Source organism: Macaca fascicularis, chromosome 7 (genome assembly GCF_037993035.2).
Source record: "Macaca fascicularis isolate 582-1 chromosome 7, T2T-MFA8v1.1".
Taxonomy (NCBI): Eukaryota; Metazoa; Chordata; class Mammalia; order Primates; family Cercopithecidae; genus Macaca; species Macaca fascicularis.
Window position 1 is genome coordinate 50993325 of NC_088381.1, and position 23691 is coordinate 51017015.

Consider the following 23691-nt stretch of genomic DNA (forward strand, 5'->3'; position numbering starts at 1 on the left):
AACTGTGAGACCAAACAAGGGAGCTAATTAACAGTGGTATGATTTCTAGCCCAAGGCTCTAAAATAGACAATTTGGAAGAGTCAGTTGAAGTCACAAGGACTAAATATTTGCACCCTTTCAGTGAATACAGGCAAACCTATTATTCCATCTGTAAAATTGTATTATTGTTCTCCTACTAATGTCATATGTATAAAAGTACCATGAGGATGCCAAATGCTAAAAATGGAGATGGTCTAGTAACTAGAAATGCCCACCCCAGGGAGCGCACATACATCTCTCCCTACATCCTAATAAAGTGACGTATTTTGGAACACAGACATTAGAACTTCATGAAGTTGTAGCTGTTGATTCTTTCCCAAGCATCATAAAGTTATGATTTAGGCAATGTATGACTGAAAGAATTCATTCATCATGTACAGACACATTAACATAAATATGGCACAAAATATGCCTCTAACTGAAACCGAGAGGTATAAAAACGTAGTTCACTCTTTGTAAAGAACTTTGTGAGGAAACATAACTCTGTGATTGTATAGACACTTTTCCTCATAATACTTTGACCTTCACAAACAGTAGACTGCACTGCAGTTCGTAAACGTTTTAAATTGCATAAACTTCCCCTTGATTTTCAAATGTAGTATAATACTGTCCACTAAAACTGCTTTTTGTTTCAACTAATTACTCTCACATATATTGGTTTATAATAATGGTCATTATTAAAGTGTTTTTCATTCAAAGAAAAGAAGCAAATTCCTGTGTCAGATTAACCAATGTGGTTGAAGAATAGGTATTAGCCAGAGGACTAGATGGTAAAATCAATCTTCTAGCCTCAAAGAAGCTCCATGAACATAGAGGGATGCCAGGTGTCATGCAGCTTTCCTTCACTCGAATTCATTCTTGACTAGAGCCTGTATGCCTGTTCCAGGGACATTTAAACTCTGAAAGGATTTCTTATGATCTTCACTAAATACATTAAGAAGAATGCCACGCAGTGCCCTTTTGTGTACTGGGATATGTTGTCATGTGATTAAAACAGGTAACATGAACTCAGACTTTAAAATGTCTTGTGGATGTGAAGGCTCTAAGCTAGAAAAGATTTTCCACATCCATAGTCAATGATGGGAGCCTTTCATTCCTCAGAAATAATCCCTTTTAGGTCACTGAGAAAGAGTCCAACTGCTGCAGCTCATGCTGCGATATCTTCAGGAGCCCAGAGCACGTACAAATCCTAAGGGAACTACCATAGTACTGCGCTCATTCCTGGCACCAGAACAAATGAAACACACTCTATCCTGCACACACCTGCCAGAGCAGGCCACTTTCCTCTTCTGTGAGATTTAAAAAGCTCCCCAAAATATTATTACTCCCATCCCCAATACACAGAAAATAGGGGGAAAGCTGTTTCCAGTTCTCGGCCTATAAACAACTCTAAATGTCAGTGCTCACAGGGGCATATTACAAAGTAAGAAACAGTGCGCATTTGAGGGCAAACCACATATTGAGCTAATGAAGAGCTCACTGTGATTAGGATTCCATCAAACATAATAGCAGAACACAAGCGAATTTTATCTGAATTCTGTAAAGAAGATACATGCTGCAATAACATTAAAAAAAGCATGGCAGCCTATTCCAAACCAGCAAGAATAGTTTTGTGCAAATAGTGGGTCTTTGTGTGTTTGAACTCCCACCACCTGAGGGCAAACTCGATATGCACGCTCAAGATCTACAATTATCAAAGTAAAAACAAAAATGCTAAAGGATGCCACAGTGAACATTAGGGAAAGAGCCACTCTCCCTTAACTTTTTATAAATAAATTTAAACTGTAAATTAGAAACACAAATAAACATGAGGGGCTGTAACATTCAAATGAGGTAAATGAATTGTGCAGGGGATTAACCCCATAACTTTTCGTTGTTGTTGTTGTTTTCAATTTCTTGACCAGCTCTCAGATGATGACGATGTTGATCTCCCTGTTCTCCACTGCCCGGTAAAAGAAAGGGACGCAGGGTTTGCTGGCCAAGCCTGGGTGCTCCTGGGTGTCCTGCATTACAGGAAGCAGCTGCACGATCTTCTCTGCGGTGGGGTTGCCACGGGGAGAACCCTCCCTGGCCTCTCCCGCTGCAGGCTCCACGCTGTCGGCCAGGCTCACCTCACAAAGATCTTCGGAGAGAGGGAGGCGGGGGTCTGAGCACAGTGCGAGCCTCCCCTGCTCCTGCCTGCCCACCCCGCCTGAGGGCGCTACTCACCACCCTGCTCCTCCGCAGCCCCAAGCTCCTGGGGGGCTGGGGCCCCTGGAGCGGGCTCATCACCACGGTTCTGGGCAGCGGGGGGGAATTTGTCATGCCCCTCGTGGTTGCACACAAGCGGCAACACCAGCTTCTGCAGCTCCAGCAGCTTCACCTGCAAGGAGGGGTGCTCAGCTGCCACGCCTGAGCTGGCTTCACATCCCACGCCCACCCCCACCCCTGCAGAGACGTTGCACGCCCTCTACCTTCATCTCCTCGTTCTGAGCCAGACCCATGACGTCCTCCTTCTCCTGGTGCCGAGTGTTTGGCACTGCCCCCTGGCTCTCATATTCGGTGATGTAGTCTCCTGCGAGAGGACAGGGCTCAGACACTGGGGCCCCTCCGACGGCCCTGCAGCTCCCCCTGCCATGCCCTGGCCTCCTGCTCACTCATGCCCTCTGTCGCTCCAGAGAGCTGGATGAATCCAAGCTCTAGTCTTTCCACCTGCTCCTTCCTGTCCGCCTTCTCCTTCGGGAGGTCCATAAAGCTGCTCTGGAGCCAAAATAATGGGGTCACACCTCGGGAGTGACCTATCCTGCCCCGCCCCCACTTTTCTTGGCCCACGCCAGGAGGCACTCATCTTCAGCTTCTCCATGGCCCCCTGCAGGGCCCGGTAGCTCTCCCCACACACAGACTCATCCCCAGTCCCTGGGGCGGGGCCCATGCCTCTGGCTCCTTCCAGGGACCACAGAGGAAGGTGGCAAAGTGGAGCAGGGACAGTCAGACTCACCATGGCCTCCTGGCACTCCAGGTCCTCTGGGATGTGTGGCATGGGCCGAGGTGCCTCCTCCTCCTCGCTGTCTAGATGTCCTCCTTCATCTCCTGTGGGGAGGTGGCCAGAGGGGTGTTCAGACAACCCAACAAGGGAGGTACTGTGGGCCCACCTCTCCCCACCCTCACTGTGTAACCCTGAGACAGCCCCTCCCCAGAGGGGAAGGAGCTGCTGTTCTTTATTTTTCCTTTTAAGAACCAAGATCTTGCTATATTGCCCAGGCACAGTCCTGCTACCACTTGGTGCCGGAGTTCTGAACTGCTCCCTTTCTGATCTGGGCCAGTTCACTCATCCTTAGGCAACCTGGTGGCCCTCTGCTCCCAGGAGGTCACCATATTCATGCCGAGCTTAGTGCAGACACCCGGTCGGCATAATGACCAGCTGTTCTAAAGGTCTCTTCCAACCCCTCAATCCTGTGCTGCTGACAGTGCCCCCTTCCTCGTGGGGCTCTCTCCTCTTCCCCTGAGTGGTCTCCTGTACCTTCTCCAGGGAGAGCCATGAGGCTCAAGTGGGCCTCTAGCTGTTGGTTCCACTGGCTGGCAGCTTCTAGGTGCTCCTAAGGGGACGGGAAACAGAGTGAGAAGGCACAGAGGTTGCCAGGTTGTCCCCCTCGGGGCCCTGTCCTCAGCAACTCCCTCCCCTGGGTCTCCTGCAGGTTTGGCAGGCCATCTCAGCCACCGCTTTGCCCCGAGCTTCCTGCTGCCGCAGCTGGTCCATGAGCTGGGTCTGCAGCAGTAACTCCCTGTGCAGCGCCTCCTTCTCGGAGGTCAGCTGCTGATAGGTGGCCACGTACTGCTGCGGGTGACCCAGGTATTAGTCTCGCTGCTGCTGCAGACTCTGAGACTCTTGGCTCTTCAGCTCCAGCTGCAGGAAGACCCTGGGCATGAGGGCACGTGGTGGCTGGCTTCCAGATTCTGGGACCATTAATAGGGTAGTGAGAGCACTGTGGGGCTCTGTCACCTGCCTGGGCCCCTGGCCCCTGGCTCCAGGCCTAAGAAACTTCCTCCCTTGCCTAGAACCCCATGCCTCCTTCCCCGGTCTCAAATCACATGTCCTCCTTCCCACCATTTAAACTGCAGGCCACAGACTGGTGGAAAAGCAGAGGGAGCCAACCACCATCTGCTAAGTGTGCTACAAGCCTAATGCTTTCCATGTATTCTCTCATTTAATCCTCAGCACCTCTGCAAGCAAAATGCTAACTTCCTTTTCAAGTTAAACAAACAGAGACTCAGAGATGAAAAATAGCTGAACGGTGACCAGTGGAACTGAGGCCAGAATCCAGGTTGAATCTAAGGAGGCTTTTTTGTTTTGTTTTGGGACAGAGTGTCATTCTGTGGCCAAGGCTGGAGTGCAGTGGTGCAATTTCAGCTCACTGCAACCTTCACCTCCCGTGCTCAAGTGATTCTCATACCTCAGCCTCCTGAGTAGCTGGGATTACAAGCATGCGCCACCATGCGTAGCTAACTTTTTTTGTTGTAATTTTAGTAGAGATGAGGTTTCGCCATGTTGGCCAGGCTGGTCTCAAACTCCTGACCTCAAGCGTTTCTCCTGCCTCAGCCTCCCAAAGTGCTGGGATTACAGGCGTGAGCTACTGCCCCTGGCATAAGGAACCTCTTATACCAGTCTCTTCCCCTATGATTGGGGGACTCCATGCCTCTAGCTGGGATTATAATGTCCAGACCTGGGAGGAGCCCAGGGCTACCCACCTCTAAAAGTCAGAGGGCAGGAAGCAAGAAACAGTTATAGGGCTGCTCTGGAGGGGGCTGGGGTCACCTTCCCTCCAGCTAGAGCTGCCTTTGGCCTGGCACCTCCCCTCCCCAGAGGCTGGTGCCCGCCTCCCAGCCCTTCTTGGATGGGGCAGAGGTTACCATCTCCTTCACCTCACTCAGCTTCTCCTGCAGCTCCTTTACTCGCTGCTCCAACTGCAGAGTGCTCTTGTCCTCGTTGTTCTGGACAGAGAGAAGCAATCAGTGGCCATCCACTGCAGCTGGAGAACCCTGAACTTGGTGTCTGTCTCCCATGTCACGGGGAAGGGTGGAGGCAGGTTAGAAAAATCATCCCCTCCCCCACAGCCATCAGAGCAGGGCCTGATGAGCTCTGGCTCACAGGTGCCTTTAGAAGTACCATCTCATGTGAGGGCTACACTGCCCCATTTTACAGGTGGGGAAACAAAGGCCTGGAGGGCTAGGGATGAGGGCAGCCTCCCCAGGTGGGGCAACCCACCAGATCCTCGAAGCCGCACTGTGGCTCGGCCAGCTGCTTGTCGAGCTTGTGGTTCTGGGAAAGCGTGAGCCTCTCCTCCTGCTTTCGTAGCCTCTCCTCCTGCTTTCGCAGCCTCTCTTCCTGCTTTTGAAGCCTCTCCTCCTGCTTTTGTAGCCTCTCCTCCTGCTTTCGCAGTCTCTCTTCCTGCTTTCGCAGCCTCTCACCCTGATCCCTAAGCCTCTCCTTTTGCTCACGCAGACTCTCCTGCTCCCACAGCCTCCTCTCCTCCTGCTCCCGGAGCTTTTCCTCCTGCTCCTGAAGCCTCTCCTTTTGCTCCTTGCTCAGGAGACTCAAGGCCTGGTTGTTTTTCACCTGGAATTGCAGTTTTTCCACCAAACTCTCCACCTCCTTCCTCAGGTGTTTGGCCTCATCTTGTAGCTGCTCCACCTCAGAGGGCCCTGCTGGGGGCGCCGAGGATGAGGGCTCAGCTGAGAAAGGAAGCAGACAATAAGGGCCTCTGGATTCCTCTTCCCACCCCCTCCCCCCTGAAAAAAAAAAAAAGAAAAAAAAAAGAAACAACCCTCCTCTTGATTCACAGCTCCTCTCAGGCTTCCCAAGCTTGGCCTCACTGCTAATGATTCCTCGCACCCGATGGTGCCCATTTCCAAGCCACTTTCAGATAGAGAGCACTGTGGGTGGCTGACAATGGGCACTCCTCCCTCTTTGCTGATGGGGACCCTGAGCTCATGGAGATGACAAGACTTGCTGACTCCTGGCACAGACCACTTTCCCACTGCCTCAAAGCCTTTCCATTCACCCACCTCCCTGGGGCATCCTAAGCCACCCCACAGCCCTCTGATGCCAGTCCTGCTCCCAGGTCACACCAGCCCCACCTTACCTATCTGGTGTTTGAGTTCGGACAAGGTCCTCTCCAGCTCCTGTATCCGATATGTGTCACGCATCTTCTCCTCCTTCAATGTGCGAGCCTGCCCAAAGCACAGGGGGAAAGGGCCCTGGAGAGGGGGCTGGTGGCTGGACAGGCTACCATCTTCCTCTCTGCCCCCACCTCCACAAAGCCCAGACCCATGACCACCTCTGGCTGTACTAGTCCCATTTTACAGATGCCCAGAAAGACCCAGTGACCCATCTAAGGTGGGGGCTGAAGGGTCAGGTCTCACCTCCACCGACATTTTCCACATCCTCTCCTGCCACCGGGCCCTCTCTCCTTTTATATGTTGGGCATATTCGTCTCTCTGCAGCTGGACTTGTTTCAATGACTCTGTCACCTGCAAGAATGGGCACAGAAGTGAGGAAGGGCTGTCACTGGTCCTCACCTGCTCCTGGTCCCCTGGGGTCATCTTCCTTCCACATCCCTCCCTCTGCAAAGCCTCACCTGTGTCACGTGTGCGTTCAGCAGCGCCCGCTCCTTTAAGGTCTGCCGGAACTGCTGCTGGAGGACGGCTTCACTGCGGCTCGAGGACTGGATGGTGAACAGTGAGAAGTTTTGATGTGGGGAGCCCGGGCAGTGCCCCTCAAAAGGGTTATCGCTAGGCTCAATATACAACTCAGTCAGTAAAGATCAAGGCATTTCCAAGCCCGTGGTCTGGTTTTTAGAAGAACTCAGTAAAGTTGGAAGGGACAGGGAAAGAGATCGAATTTACTGCTGGCTAACGGAGGCCCAGAGAGATCAGATCATATTACAATTGTTATTACTGTTATTATTACCACTCTTTGAACCTTAATGGAGTGCTTCACCAGGTACCATGCTAACAATCCCATTTAATCCTCACAACCACCATATGAGACATTTACTAGGGTAACCTCTATTGCGTAGATGAAAAACATGGAGTATTCGAGGTTAAGTGCTTGCCTAAGATCACTTAGACAGAGCTGGGATTTGAACACCCAGGTCTATCCGATTCTCTAAGCCCATTTTTTCTTGCTAGGTGTGGTGCACAGATAGAGGGGGGAAAATTAATCTTTTGTTCACTTTTTGAAAGGATGATACATTCGCATCATCCAAAACTCAGAAGGTACAGAAGGGAAGTGTCTCCCAGCCGCCCTGTTACTCTCTCCTGAGTTTTTTATGAACACTTGCAGACATGTTTTATGTATAATAGTACGTACACACACACACACACACACACACACACACACATCTTTCCTCTCTCTACAGAAATGGTGACATACTAAAGGTACTCTTCTGTACCTTCACAGTACAAGTATCCGATACCCCACCTGGGACTTGGCCAAGGCCACAGCCAGGTAAGGGCAGGGCAGGCACTTGGCCTCTGAGCTCTGTGTCCAGTGTTTGCTCCCCACAGTGCCCCCAACTCACCCACAGCAGCTGACTCAGCCCCAGGCTGCCTCTAACAACCACACACAAAAGCAGCGAGAAATGAGCACGCTGCCTTCTGGGCAGGACACTGCATCCTGCAGAAGGGACCTTTAGGCTCACTCCTGCATCTGGGAAGCCAGGCTGCCAGGGGACGGGGCAGCTGGTTGGACTCACCCTGTCCTCTTCCCGCTGCTGTGTACACACAGCAGAGAGAGCCCGCTCCAATTCCTGAATACGCTGTAAGGAGGATTGCAGGCGGCCGGCCAGATCCTTGGACTCTTCTGTAATGACAGAGGTTGAGATGGGGCCCAAAGGACTCCCCCTAAAGACCTGTCAAAGTGCCAGGGTGAAGGATGATGGGGTGCCCAGATTCCCACCTTCGAAGTGTCTGGCGGCGCGTTTAGTATGGTAAAGGGTGGTCTTCAAGTCTGCCTTTTCCAATGTGAGGATGTTGATTGTCTGGAATTGAACGTTTGGGAGAAAAGCCAAGCAAGTGCTGAAGGAGACGGAAAGAAACATTCTCCGGAGGACAGGAGAAAACTCCCCACCCTCCACTCACCTCTAGCTGCTCCGTCTGTGCTTTGTGTATGTCATTGTTTGCTTTCTTTTCCTGTAGGAAGAGGAAGACAGAGCTCTTACCCGGGGGAGGCAGAGATGGCACAGCAAGAGACATGCCCCCAGCATGCCACCAATGCCCCAGCACAGGCTCACTCATGGAATCAGATTATCAGGGACCCTGTGGGTATGGGGTGGAATCTGAGGGGTGAGCCTTCTTCCCCAGGCTGGGAGTGGGTGAGACGAGACTGGCGCCTCTACATCTGAGTGCCCCTCAAACCCAGCAGTCATGTTGTGTGCAAACAAAGAAATCGCGTTACTTCTTCCAGCTGATGTTCCACTTGTTTCTTCTGTTGTTTCTGTGGGGAGAGTCAAATTCAGGTGACTGAGGGGGGGCCCCTCAACTCTATTCCCCAGACCAGGAAGCGGTAGGCAGGGACCAGGAATGGATTTTAAAGGCAAAGTTCTCAGACCCAGTGGCAACATGAACTGGTCAACTCTCCTCAAGTTCCCAAAGACAGAGGATTTGGGTCTTTGTTGGTTTTTGCCCACAGCCACAGAACTCAAAGTCTGAATCTGGATTCTTTAAAAAGGACAGTAACATAAACCTCTAGAGTCGGAGTCTGAGAAAGGCCCACCGTTCTGCCAGTTTGTGATTTAGAAAGATGTGTTCATTCAATGAACGTTTACTGAGCACATACGGACCAGGTACGGGTCTTCACAGCACAGATACAGGACAGAAAAGGACAGACGGGAGCCGTTGGCCCTGAGGTTTCCATTCTAGGGCCTTTTTTTTTTTTTCTTTTTGAGACGGAGTCTCGCTCTGTTGCCCAGGCTACAGTGCAGTGGCGCTATCTCTGCTCACTGCAAGGTCCGCCTCCTGGGTTTACGCCATTCTCCTGCCTCAGCCTCCCCAGTAGCTGGGACTACAGACGCCCGCCACCTCGCCCGGCTAGTTTTTTGTATTTTTTAGTAGAGACGGGGTTTCACCGTGTTAGCCAGGATGGTCTCGATCTCCTGACCTCGTGATCCACCCGTCTCGGCCTCCCAAAGTGCTGGGATTACAGGCTTGAGCCACCGCACCTGGCCCATTCTAGGGGCCTTTAACTCTCGGACTCTCAGAGCTAACAGAGACCTTTGATACTCTACCTCCTCTGGAAACACAAGCCCAAGGAGGAGAGCTGGCTAGTCCAGACTCAAAGAACAAATTAGGGACTGAGTCAGGGCAGAAATACGGAGCCCCTAACAACCCTCACTTCTCTGAGAGGCGAGAACTCCAGGGTGTGTGTGGCAAGGACTGGAGCAGAGGTGTCTGAAGACGAGAGTCAGCAAACAGGACAGCGACAGAAGAGCCATGCTGCATGCTCCTTGCTCTGGGGTCTCCCCAGGTGAAGCCCAGGCACTCCAGCTGCCCATTAACCCTTGGCACCAGGGGCCCTAGCCCCTTTCTTCAGGGCCCCAAGGGGAAACTGGAGTCCAGGATTGGCAGCATGGAATCAGGAGACCCCACTGGACTCTTACCAATGATTCTATGTTTTCATTGAGTTGATTGATTGTTGCGGAGCTTGAGTCCAGGGCTACTTCCAGTTCTTGGTACCGGCTCTGAGGCACACGCAGAGAGGAGGAGTTGGAGGAGGGTTGCGGGGAGAGGTAGAGAGAACAATCATTAGGGCTGGGGTGTGTGTGGGCTGTCTCAGCTGGTAGAGGGGCACCCAGCTCCCACTGTGAGAGGAGGTTGGAGGGCTGGCCTTCAGGGTCACTGCACCCTGGCCCAGGGCCTCTTACCTCCTGATCCTTCAGGGTAGCAGATGATGCAGGGGTAATAAAAATGAGAAATGAAAAAAAAAATGCTTTCATGGGAAACAGTTATGGATATAAAGTATAAAAACAGTAAGGGACTGGGCACAGTGGCTCACACATGTAATCCCAGAAATTTGGGAGGCTGAGGCCGGTGGATCACGTGAGGTCAGGAGTTTGAGACCAGCCTGGCCAACATGGTGAAACCCTGTCTCTACTAAAAATACAAAGATTAGCCGGGCACCCTGGCAGGTGCCTGTAATCCCAGTTACTCAGGAGGCTAAGGCAAGAGAATCGCTTGAACCCAGGAGGCAGAGGTTGTAGTGAGCCGAGATCGCACCACTACACTCCAGTCTGGGTGACAGAGACACTCTGTCTCAAAAAAAAAAAAAAAAAAAAAAAAAAAAAAAGCCCCAAATCCCACATGCCTGCTCTGTACATTATTCCCAAATTACTTTTAAACTTTAAGATATGTCTCACCATTTCCAAGATTATAAAAGATGTGGGGAAGGAAAAAACCCAATCAATCAAGCAGGTGAAGAAGCAGACATAAACAGGCTGAAGGTTAATGGCAGCAACATAAAAATAAGCCAGAGGCAAAGTATCCCCCAAACCAGAGAAGCCTCAGGGGCACGCACAGCTGCAGACAAAAAGCCAGAGAGGGGTCCTGGCACTGCCTCGCCTTCCACTTTTTCAATGGGGTAGCACTACCCCATTGGAGTGGTTAAGGTTGGACGTCAGCACCTTCAGAATGTCCTGAATCTACAGGAGGTGACAAGGGGAAAAACAAGGCAGGGGGAGAAAGACAGAAGTGGTTTAGAGAGAAGCAAGAAAGTCAGGGTAGGAGGAAGATGTGGGTTCAGGAAAACGAAATGCTGAGGAAGAGCAGAGGAGATTAAAACCATGGCCTATGCCATTCTTCCAAATGGCCACCTGCGGCCTTGCCGGGGCAGGAACAAATAGATGGAAATGTTCCCTGAGCGATGCAGTCACAGGGTAGAGTCACCTGACCAATGCAGCTCTTAATATGCTCACTGGACCCCTCTCCTCAGGCCCAGGATGTGGGCGATGAATCTGGTAATGCTCCAGACCTCCACCTCCATTAATAAAACCAGACTTCTGAGTAAGGGTTCACTTGAACTAAGGGGGCTCCAGCTAAAAAACAAGTTTCAAAGACACTGATCTTGTCCAGTATCATCTTACAGAGGAGGAAACTGAGGCCCAGGAGAAGAAGTGATTTTTCTGTGGTCACCCAGCAAGCTGGTGGCAAGTTAGATCTTCTCTTACTCCTAGTGCCTGGGGCTCTCCTCACCACACGCTGGAGCCCCCTTCGGTGACTCCTAAAGGGACAGCCTGATGGCAAGCGACTGTACTCATTGGCCCAGGTTCCCCTTGAGACTGGGGATGAGGAAAATCAAACAGCAATGACCATTTCCTGGGTGTCCTGGGTGTTTACAGCAGGCCATGTACTAGGGATTAACATAAAAACAACAACAATATGAAATCTCATTTAAACTTCACAAATGGAAGTCAAACCACACTACCCCTATTTTACAGATGTGAAAAGAGAGGCCCAAGGAGCTCAAGCAACTGACACAAATCAGATCCCTAGCAGATGGAGAGGCAGGATTCAAACCGAGAATTCTTAACAAGTACCCAGCAATCTCAACAATTACCCTCTACTGCCCCTTGGGCCCCCTGTCCCCAGGAGACTGGCCAGCCAAGACTCACATCCCCAGGTGAGTGGCAACCACCAGAAGTGGTTGTCTCAGGGCTACGGCCAGTAGTTTTCTTTTTCGTCTTCGCTCCTGCCGGAACACCAGGGCTGCTCCTCTGCTGATATTCTTTTAGCTGTGGGAAAGAAGAGCAGTAATACTCATGAGAACTACCAGCCCCTACAGCCACATCCTCCTTTACAGTTTTTGCAAAATACTCTTATACACCATCTGATTTAATGCCACCAAGAACTGTACATGGTGTTGCCACAATCACTTAGTGACCGAGAGGGATTGATATTATGGCTAAAAATGAAAGGCAGGGGGGGCAATAATGGAACTTAAACTCAGTCTTCTGACTCCAAGCTCTGGGGTTTTACCATGAATCAGCAGCTGCCAGGGACCAAAACCAGAGCCAGTGGTAGAAAAGTCAGCATTAAGTAGGCAGGAACTGTACGCTGTGTGGTTTAGAGTCATACATCCTCACACGTCTGGAAGTGTGAAGAAGTGCACCAGTACCTCTCAAACTTTTATATCAATGTGTCCTCATGGCAGAAGGCAGCTTTTTTGGTAAATCTGGGAATTTATCAGAAAGAGGACAACCAAGTCTCATTTCAGAGAGAAGTCTGGTATACTCTTAGAAACCTATGTGACTGTCATCCCTAAGTACATTAATGTTTTTCCTCTCTCAAGAGAATCAAGGGAAACTGATGCTTTAGAAAGATCTCCCACATTTATCCTGTGGCACTCAAAGTGCCCCAGGTTGAGATGATAGGAGGAAGATTCAAGGTGTCAAGTTCAGTTTCCGAAGATCTATTCCACAGAGGATGAGCAAATCTCACTTCAGAGACCAGTGATTGAAGCTCTGTCTGGTCCCAGAACCGTGGAGAATTAGAATGTGAGGTGGAGAACTCAGAAAAAAATGTTAAATTCTCTTTGGAGAGTAGAAGGCTGGGAGAAAACCAAACCAAACTCGTTCTCCCATTGCCACCCAGAGATACTGTCAACATTTTGAGCTCACGGGTGAAGTGTAGGCTTTTCACACTCCCAATGTCTATGTGAAGGGAGTGAGGCAGCCTGAAACCTCTTGCCCCTAGGTCCCATAGTCCCCATTCCCCTTCCAGCTGGAAATTTGTGCTGTGACCCAAGGAACCAGAAATGGGGTGAGAATGCTTAGGGGACTGGGTCATAAGATCAATGGCTGGTCTTGCAGCAGTAATGACAGTTCATAGGGGGACTGTGACATCACTACATTCCACTCCTGGGGGTGGGGGAAACCACATCAGTGCGATGGCTGAGTCACCGATCCACGATGGTGGAGGGGGACATAGAGCTGGGATTCAGGTCCTTGGAGACACCAGTCCAAAGAGCCCAGGGAGGTCGGGCTTGGGTCAGCAGGAGGGGAGAGTCGAATCTGCAGCAGGGAACCCCAGGAATCACCAGTTCAAAGTCACCCAGGGATGAATGGCAATGGGGGGGCCTGGGGCTGGGAGACTCAGGTCCTTGGAGAGGTGAGCCCAGAGAACCCAGGGAGGTTGGGCTTGGGGTGGCAGGATGTGAGGGCTGAGTATGGAGTGGGGAGCCCCAGGAGTCACCCACCCAAAGTCACCCTGGAGTGATTGGTGAGGGCAGGGGCTGGGTTTCTTGCTGAAGGAGTGGGACTGACTGCCAGGACTTTGGTGGGGGGAGCCCAGAGGTGCCAGGGTTGGGGGCCCCAGCCCGGTGTGCCTCAGGAGTGGTATAGACTCTGGCAGTGGTCTTGCCATTGGAGGGGATCTCTGGCTGGATTGGGGGGCCACGACCTGGTGCTTTTTACCTTTTTCTTGGCTGCTGCCAATTTGCGCTCTCGAGTTTCTTCTAACATCGCGGGGTGGGGAGGGAGGCAGGGTTGGGGCCACATCAGGGAACACCTCCAGTCACCTACCAGTCAGCTGTGTGACTGAGCCAGAGGAGGCGTAACCAGGGCGCCAATAGAACACAGAAAAGGGGTGTGGCCTTAATGCTCCAAGCCCATTGGTCAGTGAGAAAGATGAAAGGGAAAGGAGGCGTGGCCAGGCAGCAGTGTGTCCATAGCAACCTGTGGCATCACAAAGGAAGCTGCCCATGCAACTGCTGTCCCCGCCCACTTGGGGTGAGGGGTGGGGCCTGCTTACTCCGGGAGAGGGGAGGGGCCGGCTTTTGCTTTAAAACTTTAAAAATAAACTTTAAAATATATATGTGTTTATACTTTATATATATGTGTGTCAGTGTGTGTGTGTCTACATGTTCCTCCAGAGCTATCTTCATAATCCAGCTTCTATGTATGGTCTATGATTTTGGCCTACATTTTTCATCTTCAGATGGAGTACAAGAATTACCAGTATTACCTCAATTGAGACACAAATCCTATAAAAATGGAAAATCCATAGCATGTTTGATGATTAATGAAGCAGACTATATTATCCAACATTCCAATAAGGTAAAATAATCACAAGGATTTCTCTTGGAAAAACATTTCTCTTATTCTCCTACATTATTAAGACTTTTTAAAAACAAGAAACATGTCTAATATCTTTAAAATCACAAAGCTTTTGGGCCGGGTGCGGTGGCTCCCCTTAGGTCAGGAGTTCAAGACCAGCCTGGCCAACATGATGAAACCCCGTCTCTGCTAAAAATACAAAAATATCCAGGTGTGGTGGCGCGTACCTGTAATCCCAGCTACTCAGGAGGCTGAGGCAGGAGAATCACTTGAATCCAGGAGGCAGAAGTTGCAGTGAGCCAACATCGAGCAACTGCACTCCAGACTGGGCAACAGAGCAAGACTCCATCTCGGCCGGGTGCGGTGGCTCAAGCCTGTAATCCCAGCACTTTGGGAGGCCGAGACGGGTGGATCACAAGATCAGGAGATCGAGACCATCCTGGCTAACACGGTGAAACCCCGTCTCTACTAAAAAATACAAAAACTAGCCGGGCGAGGTGGCGGACACCTGTAGTCCCAGCTACTGGGGAGGCTGAGGCAGGAGAATGGCGTGAACCCGGGACGCGGAGCTTGCAGTGAGCTGAGATCCGGCCACTGCACTCCAGTCTGGGCGACAAAGCGAGACTCTGTCTCAACAACAACAACAACAACAACAACAACAAAAAAAAAAAGACTCCATCTCAAAATAAAATAAAATAAAATAATAAAAGAAAATAAAGAAAATAAAGAAAAACACAAAACTTTAGATTTAATAAGCACTCAAAGCTCTTTACCAGTTTAAAGCAAATACAAGGCCTCTTTCTTTAGAATCACCTGGCCTGTCTAAGCCTTGCAAATGAAACTGATTTTCTCACTTGATCCTTGGCTATGACTTGCAATCATGAAAATCAAGACTTGTGTTATGTCACTGTGTATTGCTACCTGAATTCCACACTATGCTGGGATCAGGGGTTGAATCTTTCATGATTCGCTCCATGATCTCTAAGCTTTTTCTCCCACACCAAACTAAGCTTTTTTCTAGAGTTCTACAATTGACAGTTAGTAGACAAGAGGGTTCTCAATAATGTAGTCTCTGGACTAGCAGCACCAGCAGAACCTGAGAACTTTTTATAAGTGCAAATTCTCAGGCCTCACCCTGGACCTGGTGAATCAGTAACTCTGGAGTAAGGCTCAGCCATCTGTGCTGCAGTAATCCCTCCAGGTGTTCAAGCACCTCTGGCATACAACAGGTAGAAAAATGTGTTTCCTTCTGTAGGTCCAAAGCCAGGGATACTATATGTTCTGTCTTGATATGAAAAAAAGACATGCAATTAAAAGACATAAATCTCCCTCCTGCTCCCACCCTCCACCCAATGTGTTCTATTTTTGAGTTAAATAAAAAAACAAGTGGCAATCAGAGATTCAGTCTAAAAAGTATATTTGCAATGTCAGTTCTCATCCAGCCTGATCTCATACAACACCATTTACACCCTCTTACCTCTCAAGTTTTAAAAACATATCTTCACAAGGTAAGTCACAGGCACACTAGCAGTTCTATAATAAAACACCAAGTAGATTGGAATGTCCAAACTTACTAGAGAAGAAAAGTGGAATCACTGGCTATATTTTCAAACTGTATTCAACAGGAAATACAAGTTTTGAATTTTTCTCACCTTCATACTTCCAAGTCAATAGAATTAAACCAGAATACTCCATTCTTTCAAGGCCTCTAGCCAGGCAAAATCTTCCTGTATTACTTCTCACTTTGAATGGATATAAAGCAGAGTCCTCCTAGGCACATTTTGTATACCTGCAAAGATGCAGAACTAAACACTTCCTTCCGTTCAATATTCAAACAAAAGACCTGTAACCCAGGATGGTGAGTGTAATACTTCAGCAGTAGCACCAAAGCCTCCAATATGAAAAGATACCAAGAACGCCACTAGCAAACCAAATGAGCTCATGGCTGGGAGCAGTTCATGCCTGTAATTCCAGCACTTTGACAAGCCAAGATGGGAGGATTACTTGAAGTCAGGTGTTCAAGATCAGCCTGGGCAGCATAGCAAATTCACATCTCCATAAAAATTTTTTTGAATTAGCTGGGCATGGTGGCACACACCTGTAGTCCTAGCTACTTGGGAGGCTGAGGTAGGAAAATTGCTTCAGTTCAGGGGTGCGAGGCTGCAGTAGCTATGATCATGCCACTGCACTCCAGCCTTGGTGACAGAGCAAGACCTAGATAATTACAGTCTGTCCTGCTCCTATTTACATTAAAATCACTAAGATAAATGCTTTCAATCAGCAGGATAAAAATTAAGTGAAATGTGACTTTGGAGGTTAGCCAGAAAATAGGAATGGAGAAATAGGCACTTCCCATAAGAATAAAAATGGCCAATAACCATATAGAAAAGATTAAAGGCAAGGCCTGGTGGCTCACACCTGTAATCCCAGCACTGTAGGAGGCCAAGTCAGGTGGATCATCTGAAGTCTGCAGTTTGAGACTGGCCTGACCAACATGGTGAAACTCCGTCTCTAGTAAAAAATAAAAAATTAGCCAGGCATGGAGGTGGGCACCTGTAATTTCATCTACTTGGGAGACTGAGACAGGAGAATCACTTGAACCCAAGAGGCAGAGGTTGCAGTGAACCGAGATCACACTGTTGCACTCCAGCCTGGGCGATAGAGCAAGATTCCATCTCAATAAAGAAAAAAAAAAAGAAAAAGAAAAGATTAAAAAGCACTAGATACCAAGGAAATGTAATGAAAACAATGAGATTTTCTGCTTAAATACCAGCAAAGAGAACAAATAGAAGGGGGAAACTGGAGCTCCACCCCTGTTGGTGGGAGTATAAACTGAACCACTTTTTCTGCAGGATAATTTGAAAATTTCTATTAAAAATCCTCAAACTGTTTTATGTTATTTTCCTCCAGAGATTCTCCTTCTATGAATTCAGTCCAAAAATGGTTGCTCGAGTCCATTAAAAAAAAAAATATATATATATATATATATATATAAAAAAGAAAATTTAGTTCAGGGGTGGAAATTGTTAGATTAACATACATCGAGCTTTTAAAAATGATGATGCCAAGGAAATATTTACTGCCATAGAGATATGCCCAAAACATAGTGACAAAAGACTATATGTTATGATTCTACTTTTAAAAATGTTTATATGCATAAAAAAGTATAAAAAGCAACAAACCAGAATGTTTGGATGGCAAAATTAAAGACTTTTCTTCATATTTTGTCTTCTGAAATATTATAAAAATAATGTGATTTTCTTCATAATCAGGGAGAAGTATTATTTTCATTTATTTATATTTAAGTTTCTTTTCTTTTCCTTATTTTTTCTCATAGATAGATTACCTGTAGTCTAGAGAGCTTGAGTCGCTGCCTCTTGACGTAAATCAACCCATTTCAGTCTCTATCAGTTTGCCTTTTTTGGACATTTCAAATCAATTGAGTTATGCAATATGTGGTCTCATGTCTGGCTTTTTTACTCAGCTAATGTTTTTGAGGTTGGTCCATGACATATAACTTTCTGGGCCCAGATTCTGCCTCCTCAGAAGTATGGGATCCAGGGCCCTGCCTGGCCATGGCTTTCTTGTTCTGCTCTAGGCACTCCTAGCCCCAAAGCCTCCAGCCCCCTGGACACCTCCATCCCCAGCTATGCCAAGGCTCTCTTCATTCTGGGCCTTCTGCTCATCACATTCACCCTTGTCCTGGTGAGTATCTGGCTGGGCTCGGGCTCCTTCTTAAGGGGCAGGCTGAGCCTTTGACGCCTTGAGTCTTTGAGCCAAGCTGAGGGGTGAGCAGGCCCCTTTACACCCCTGTTTCCCCCACCCAAGCACAGCATCTCCTCAGCCCCCAGCTGGGGTTGCAGGATTTGGGGGCCAGGGGGCTGGGCCTGATCCCGGTGTCCCTGCCCTTCTTGTCAAGGTGCTAAAGTGGAGGGCCTCCCTCAGGGTGTTCAGCCTGGGAGTGTAGACTCGCACAGTGCGGTACAGAGGACACTCCAGACAGGTAAATGGAGGGCGGTTCACCCTGACCCCATGCCAGGTGTTTGTTCTTGGTGGTGTCCACCACCCCCACTGCCAAGGCCTTCTGCAAACACTCCCTGGGGGCTGTCATTGGCAGCCCTGGGTGGTGCAGTCAGTGTGCCAGAAAAGCTCCCCACTACCATGGGCAGTGGCCCAAGCAGTCAAGCAGACTCCCCCAAGCAGGCTCCACCTACCCCTAGCCTGTTCCCAGCTGCCTCCCACCAACCCTAGAAGTGATGCTGGGGGCCGACAGAGACTGAACTTAGGTGCACAGGGGGCCAGGAGACCTGGGACAGAGAACACGAGGTATGGGGAGGGAATCTTCCTTCTCCCACTTCTCACTGCATAATGGCCAGACAGTGGCACCTCCAGGTCCTGGAAGGACATGTGTGAACCCAACTCAGTTTCCCGTTTGTCTTGTGGTCTTTCTTCTCCCCTGACCAGGGCCAGGTGGATGTGGGAGGAGACGCAGCACCATCCTGGGTGCACTCAGACTCATTCCTCACTCCTGGCCTTCACTCCCTTTCCTCTACACACAGGTGACCCCTCACGCTGCTGATCCCTCTGCTGAAACCCAAACTCCAAGCCTCTCCTCTCCCCACCTTCACCTTGTCCCACGGCTTCCACAGACAGTGCCTCAACGCTGAGGAATGAATCCGGAGTTCCAACACCACCGACTTTCCCAGGAACTCAGAGCCACAGAGGGCCAGGGTCCAGCCCGAGGCCTCACAGCCAGGGGCTTCTTCCCTCCTAGACCCCCAAGGATTGGACTTGCAGGTCTGGGACAGAGATGGGGTGGGGGAAAGCAATGCCTTGTCAACCCACGCAGGGAGCCCCACTCCCATCCCCAAGGTGCATAAAGTCTAGGAACACCCCTGCTCCCACGTCCATGCTCACTCAGGGCCCTGCTCCAAGCGCTTGGCACTGACACTGGCCTCCCGCCCTCCATGCCACAGGTATCCGTCTTGTTTACAGAGGGGGAAATGGTGGCCAGGAGCCTCCCCCAGCACACACAACTAGACCACACAGAGGACTTAGGCACAGCTCGGGGGTCCGCAGTCTCTGCTGCCCCTCCTGACACCAAAGTGTGGTCCTGCTGCCAGGTGGCAGGAAGGGGACAAAAGCTTGCCCCAAAGAGGGCTGGGGAAGGGATACCCTTATGCCTGCCTGGTCTGGTCCAGTAGGGCTGGAGAGACTGTCAATCCTAAGAGAAAGGCTGGTCCTTTGGGGGTATGAAAAAGTCAGGAAGCAATCCAAGGTCGGTGTTTAAAAAAACTGATTTCTAGATACTTAGACAGTCATCTGATATGAGGAGCTGGGAGGGCCCCAGGGTACAGCCCACAAGAGGAGGAAGACTGAAAACGAGCCAGAGTGGGAATGGGGGCTGCTGAGGGCAAGGCCCACGTCCTTCCCTGATGCCCCAAACCCAATCACAGAGCCAGTCATCCTCAGGCCAGAGGGTGTGAGCAACGGGGCCCCTGGCTGCTCTACAGTGAATCAGAGCCAGTGAGTGTGGGGGGTCTTCCAGGGCAGGTGTGGGGTTGTCAGGGCAAGGTAAGGCAGGCTCGCAGGGCAGAGACTGAGGCTGACTCCTGCAGCCCCACTGCAGGGGGGAACACAGGGATAGGCAAGGGTATTAGTCTAGAAAGCCCCAGCAGCTCCTGTGCCCATCAGGACACCATTGAGGCCTGGTGGTGGTGGAACCCAGGAATGGTCTTTGAACCTATGACCTGGAAGGGGGAGCCAAGGATAGTCCTGGCCCGAAGACTCCCCTACCTGCAAGGAGTGGGCAGGGCCAGTGAGGGGACCCCAGGAGCCCAGACCATAAGCTTACCTGGCCAAGGACATCAGCCAGAATCAAGACATCAAAGAGGATGGGTAGAAAAATCATCACATCGGGGTTGACTGAGGCTGGCACCAGGTTCCTCTGTACTTCTGGAACACACAGGCCTCTCCTTCCTATCCCTGAAGCACCCCTGCCCCCACCCCAGCACCCCGAAGACCAGCCTAATAGATGCACTTGTGCTGGGTCAGCCCCACTGTCCAAGCAACTGCAATTTCTCACTAGAGAGCCAGGGCGGGGCAGGGTGTAGGAGAGGTCCCTAGAAGATGCCCCCCGGGATGCCTTGAAGGAATGCCCTGAAGGCTAAAATGTTCCCCATCGGGCCTTCTCAGGGAGGGAGGGCTATGGCAGCCTGTTCTCTCCAGCCACCTCCATCACCACAGGAGCCCTTAAAGGCATCACGGGAGATAATTGGTTCACTGGAGCCAGGAACAGCATGGATGCAGCTCTGGGGCTGAGGCTAAGTGGACTCTGGGAGACCGTTACTCTCTCTTTGAGCTTTGGTCTCCTGGCCCTTTACAAGCCAGGCTGTTTCAGCCTTTGCATGAGGCCTTGCACAGAGACTGAGTTCAAACACAGCTGGTGAACACAGCAGGCTTTAGGGAGGTGGCACATACCTGGGGGTTGGGGCTGGGTAACAGGGAAAGGAGGCTCTGGGGGCTAGTATGGCCTGTCTGGAGGTGGTGCAATGGGACCTGCACCACGTGAGGAGAGAGGGTCCACCTGGAAGAGTGGATCAGTCAGATGGCCAGCAAGCTGGATGGCCACCGCCAGAGCTTGCAGGACAGCAGAGGGGGCTGGGAAGGGACAGAGGACAGCTGAGGGGCAGGGAACCTGTATTCCTCCATACACACATGTGAGTCTTCCTTAAGTGGGTCTTCCCCGTGGGTGCGAGGGGGCATTCAATACACACCTCCAGCTCACCTCAAGCCATCTCAGGAGGCCACCACCAACTCACAGAGGTCAGTTCAATTGTCACAGCAAACCCAGAACAGCACAGCCCTATCTTTTAGATGAATAAACAGAGGGAGAGGCGCATCTCACAGCCAGGAGCAGGGACTCAGACCCAGGTCCAGCTGCAGTGTTGCTTCAATGACTCCACCTGCACCTCCTCTGGGACTCAGTTCCTGTTAACAAGTGAGCACTTGATTATGGGTGAAATAGATGCTATTATCCCCATCTGGCTGCTGGGGAAAGGGAAGCAAGGCACAGGTGACTTGCCCGAGGCCAAAGTGACAGGGCTGTTTAGCCAGTGATGGAGACCCAGGCTGGGACTAGGAGAGATAGGGCTCCAACCTTCGGCCTAGTGGCCCTGCCCAACCCCTTGGGGCCAAGATGACTTCCTAGGAAGCCAGGCATGGAGGCCAGCATGCACCTGAACTGAGGACAGAAGACTCTGATGAGAGGGAGGGGGAGGCCTCTGACATAGTTTGGATACTTGTCCCATCCACATCTGGTGTTGAAATGTGATCCCCAATGCTGGAGGTGGGGCCTAGAGTGTGAGGTGCTTGGGTCATGGTGGGAGATCCCTCATGAATGGCTTAGTGGCCTCCCCACAGTAATGAGTGAGGTTTTTTTTTCTTTTTCTTTTTTCTTTTTGTTTTTGAGACAGAGTCTCCCTCACAGCTCAGGCTGGAGTGCAGTGGCACGATCTCGGTTCGCTGCATCCTCCACCTCCCTGGTTCGAGTGATTCAATGAGTGAGTTTTCTATGAGTTCGCCAGAGAGCTAGTTGTTTAAAAGAGCCTGATGCCTCCCGTCTCTTGCGTCCTCTCTCACCATGCAACACGCCTGCTCCCTCTTTGCCTCCCACCAGGAGTAAAAGCTTCCTGAGGCTTCACCAGAAGCCTAGCAGATGCTTGTACAGCCTGCAGAACTGTGAGGCAAAGAAACCTCTTTTATAAATTACCCTGTCTCAGGGCTGGGAGCAGTGGCTCGTGCCTGTAATCCCAGCGCTTTGGGAGGCCGAGGCGGGTGAATCATTTGAGGTCAAGGGTTCAAGACCAGCCTGGCCAACCTGGTGAAACCCTGTCTCTACTAAAAATACAAAATTAGCCGGGCATGGTGGTGCATGCCTGTAATCCCAGCTACTTGGGCGGCTGAGGCATGAAAATTGCTTGAACCTGGGAGGCAGATGTTGCAGTGAGCCAAGATAACGCCATTGCACTCTAGCCTGGCCCAGAGTGAAACTCCGTCTCAAAACCCTGTCTCTACTAAAGATACAAAAAATTAGCCAGACATGGTGGTGCATGGCTGTAATTCCAGCTACTCAGGAGGCTGAGGCAGGGGAATAGCCTGAACCCAGGGGGCGGAGGTTGCAATGACCTGAGATTGTGTCACTGTACTCCAGCCTGGGCGACAGAGCTAGACTTTGTCTCAAAAATAAATAATCCAGTCTCGGGTAATCCTCTAGAGCAATGCAAAATGGACTAATACAGCCTCTACGCTTGGTGTCCACTGGACCTGACACTCAGGGAAGGGCTGGTCTTGACTCTGCCATTAACAGGCAGACTATGACAGAGTTGTTCCCCTACTCTGCCTCAGTTTGTCCTCTCAGCTGAGCAGAGCAGGGATAATTGCCTCTCATGTGGGCCACAGGACAAAACAAAGCCCTGAGTCCCACAGGAAGGTAGGTGGGCTATGTCCAAGGAAAGACAGACCTGGGGCTGGGGCAGTATTTTATGTTCCTGGGGTGGCAGAGGGACATGAAGAAGATGCCTCCTTCGTGGGCAAGGGAGAAGGGAAGATAAGCAGAGAGGCGCCAGACACCTGCCTCACCCCCACCTCCCCCACCCCACACCAGGCCCATTCCCACTTAGCCCCCAACTCAGGCTGCACCATTCTTCTTACAGTCAGCGTGACTTCCCGGCAAACCTGACGGAAGCTGACAGCTTGGATTCATCAGGGACAGCATGTAGTGCAGGTAGTGTGCAGGATGGAAGTGGAGAGGGGACACGGGAGCAGAGGTGTCAGGTCTGGGGCTGCAACATGGTACCTGCCCTGGCTGTGGACAGACCATGCTGGTCCACCCTGCCAGATGTGGCCTCTAATTCTAAGGTCTCCAAGTTCCAAGCCAGGACTGGAGCCAGACTCCCCTTGGGGACAGGGGACACAATCCACGTAGACATCACTTGTGATTTGGGCAAAGCCAGCTGGACAAGTGAATGGGAGGGGCCCCGCTGGAGGGTAAAACTGAGCCTGGACTACTCAGACCTGCCTCTGTGACAGGACGGTCCCGTCCTTCCAGTCAGACTCCTGAGCTGGAAGCCCACCCAGCCAGGGAGTGGGGAAGGGGTGGCCTGCAGTCTCCCTTGAGTCTATAGCCCTTCCCACTGAAGGGAGCTCCATAAAAAAAGATGCAGAAACACCAAGTGCCCCTCCCAGCTGCTGGCTGCGACCTGGAGTGGCCTCCAGGACCCTGGATGAGTCAAGAAGGGGCTGCCAGCAGCTGGGGGCAGGGGGAAAGCTGGGTCCCCAGGGTGGATGCCTAGCAAGAACACACAGGGATGGCGAGTGATTGGCTGTCAGGGCTAAGCCCCTTCTGCCAAGGGGGCCTTGGTGACACGCCTGCTGCTGAGCTCAGCGCAAGGAGTCAGGGCCTGGTGCCAAGTACCCTCTCTGCCTGTGAAGACAGTCCTGGGATTATTACCCCTCTGCCCAGGGCTCAAGTATCCAGGCTGTGGAAGGGCCAGCAGTCAGAAAGAA

At 50.8% G+C, this 23691-nt stretch overlaps 1 protein-coding gene and 1 pseudogene across 50 annotated transcripts in view; one reads left to right on the forward strand and one right to left on the reverse strand.

The window, feature by feature from the left end:
• Positions 1–331: 331 nt before the first annotated feature.
• Positions 332–23691, reverse strand: part of LOC135971843 (golgin subfamily A member 6C-like) — a 68408-nt gene continuing 45048 nt past the window's right edge. For 20 of the 50 annotated variants that reach the window (XM_073996326.1, XM_073996328.1, XM_073996320.1 and 17 more), the window contains 17 exons: positions 11683–11802; positions 9676–9756; positions 8475–8513; positions 8159–8209; positions 7977–8058; positions 7774–7880; positions 6655–6741; positions 6440–6547; positions 6160–6247; positions 5283–5749; positions 4928–5008; positions 3540–3615; positions 3018–3109; positions 2677–2779; positions 2494–2594; positions 2249–2402; positions 332–2162 (listed from right to left, as the gene is read on the reverse strand). In XM_073996326.1, coding sequence (XP_073852427.1) covers positions 1948–2162; positions 2249–2402; positions 2494–2594; positions 2677–2779; positions 3018–3109; positions 3540–3615; positions 4928–5008; positions 5283–5749; positions 6160–6247; positions 6440–6547; positions 6655–6741; positions 7774–7880; positions 7977–8058; positions 8159–8209; positions 8475–8513; positions 9676–9756; positions 11683–11802 — 2052 coding nt within the window. In that variant the 3' untranslated portion in view covers positions 332–1947. Of the gene's footprint in view, positions 2163–2248; positions 2403–2493; positions 2595–2676; positions 2780–3017; positions 3110–3539; positions 3616–4927; positions 5009–5282; positions 5750–6159; positions 6248–6439; positions 6548–6654; positions 6742–7773; positions 7881–7976; positions 8059–8158; positions 8210–8474; positions 8514–9675; positions 9757–11682; positions 11803–13482; positions 13695–15776; positions 15913–18746; positions 18924–19978; positions 20080–20911; positions 21115–23691 lie in introns of those variants that run through there. The other 30 variants (XR_012415166.1, XR_012415165.1, XR_012415163.1 and 27 more) reach the window with 19 other exon arrangements.
• On the forward strand, positions 6769–7763 carry LOC135971564 (uncharacterized; annotated as a pseudogene).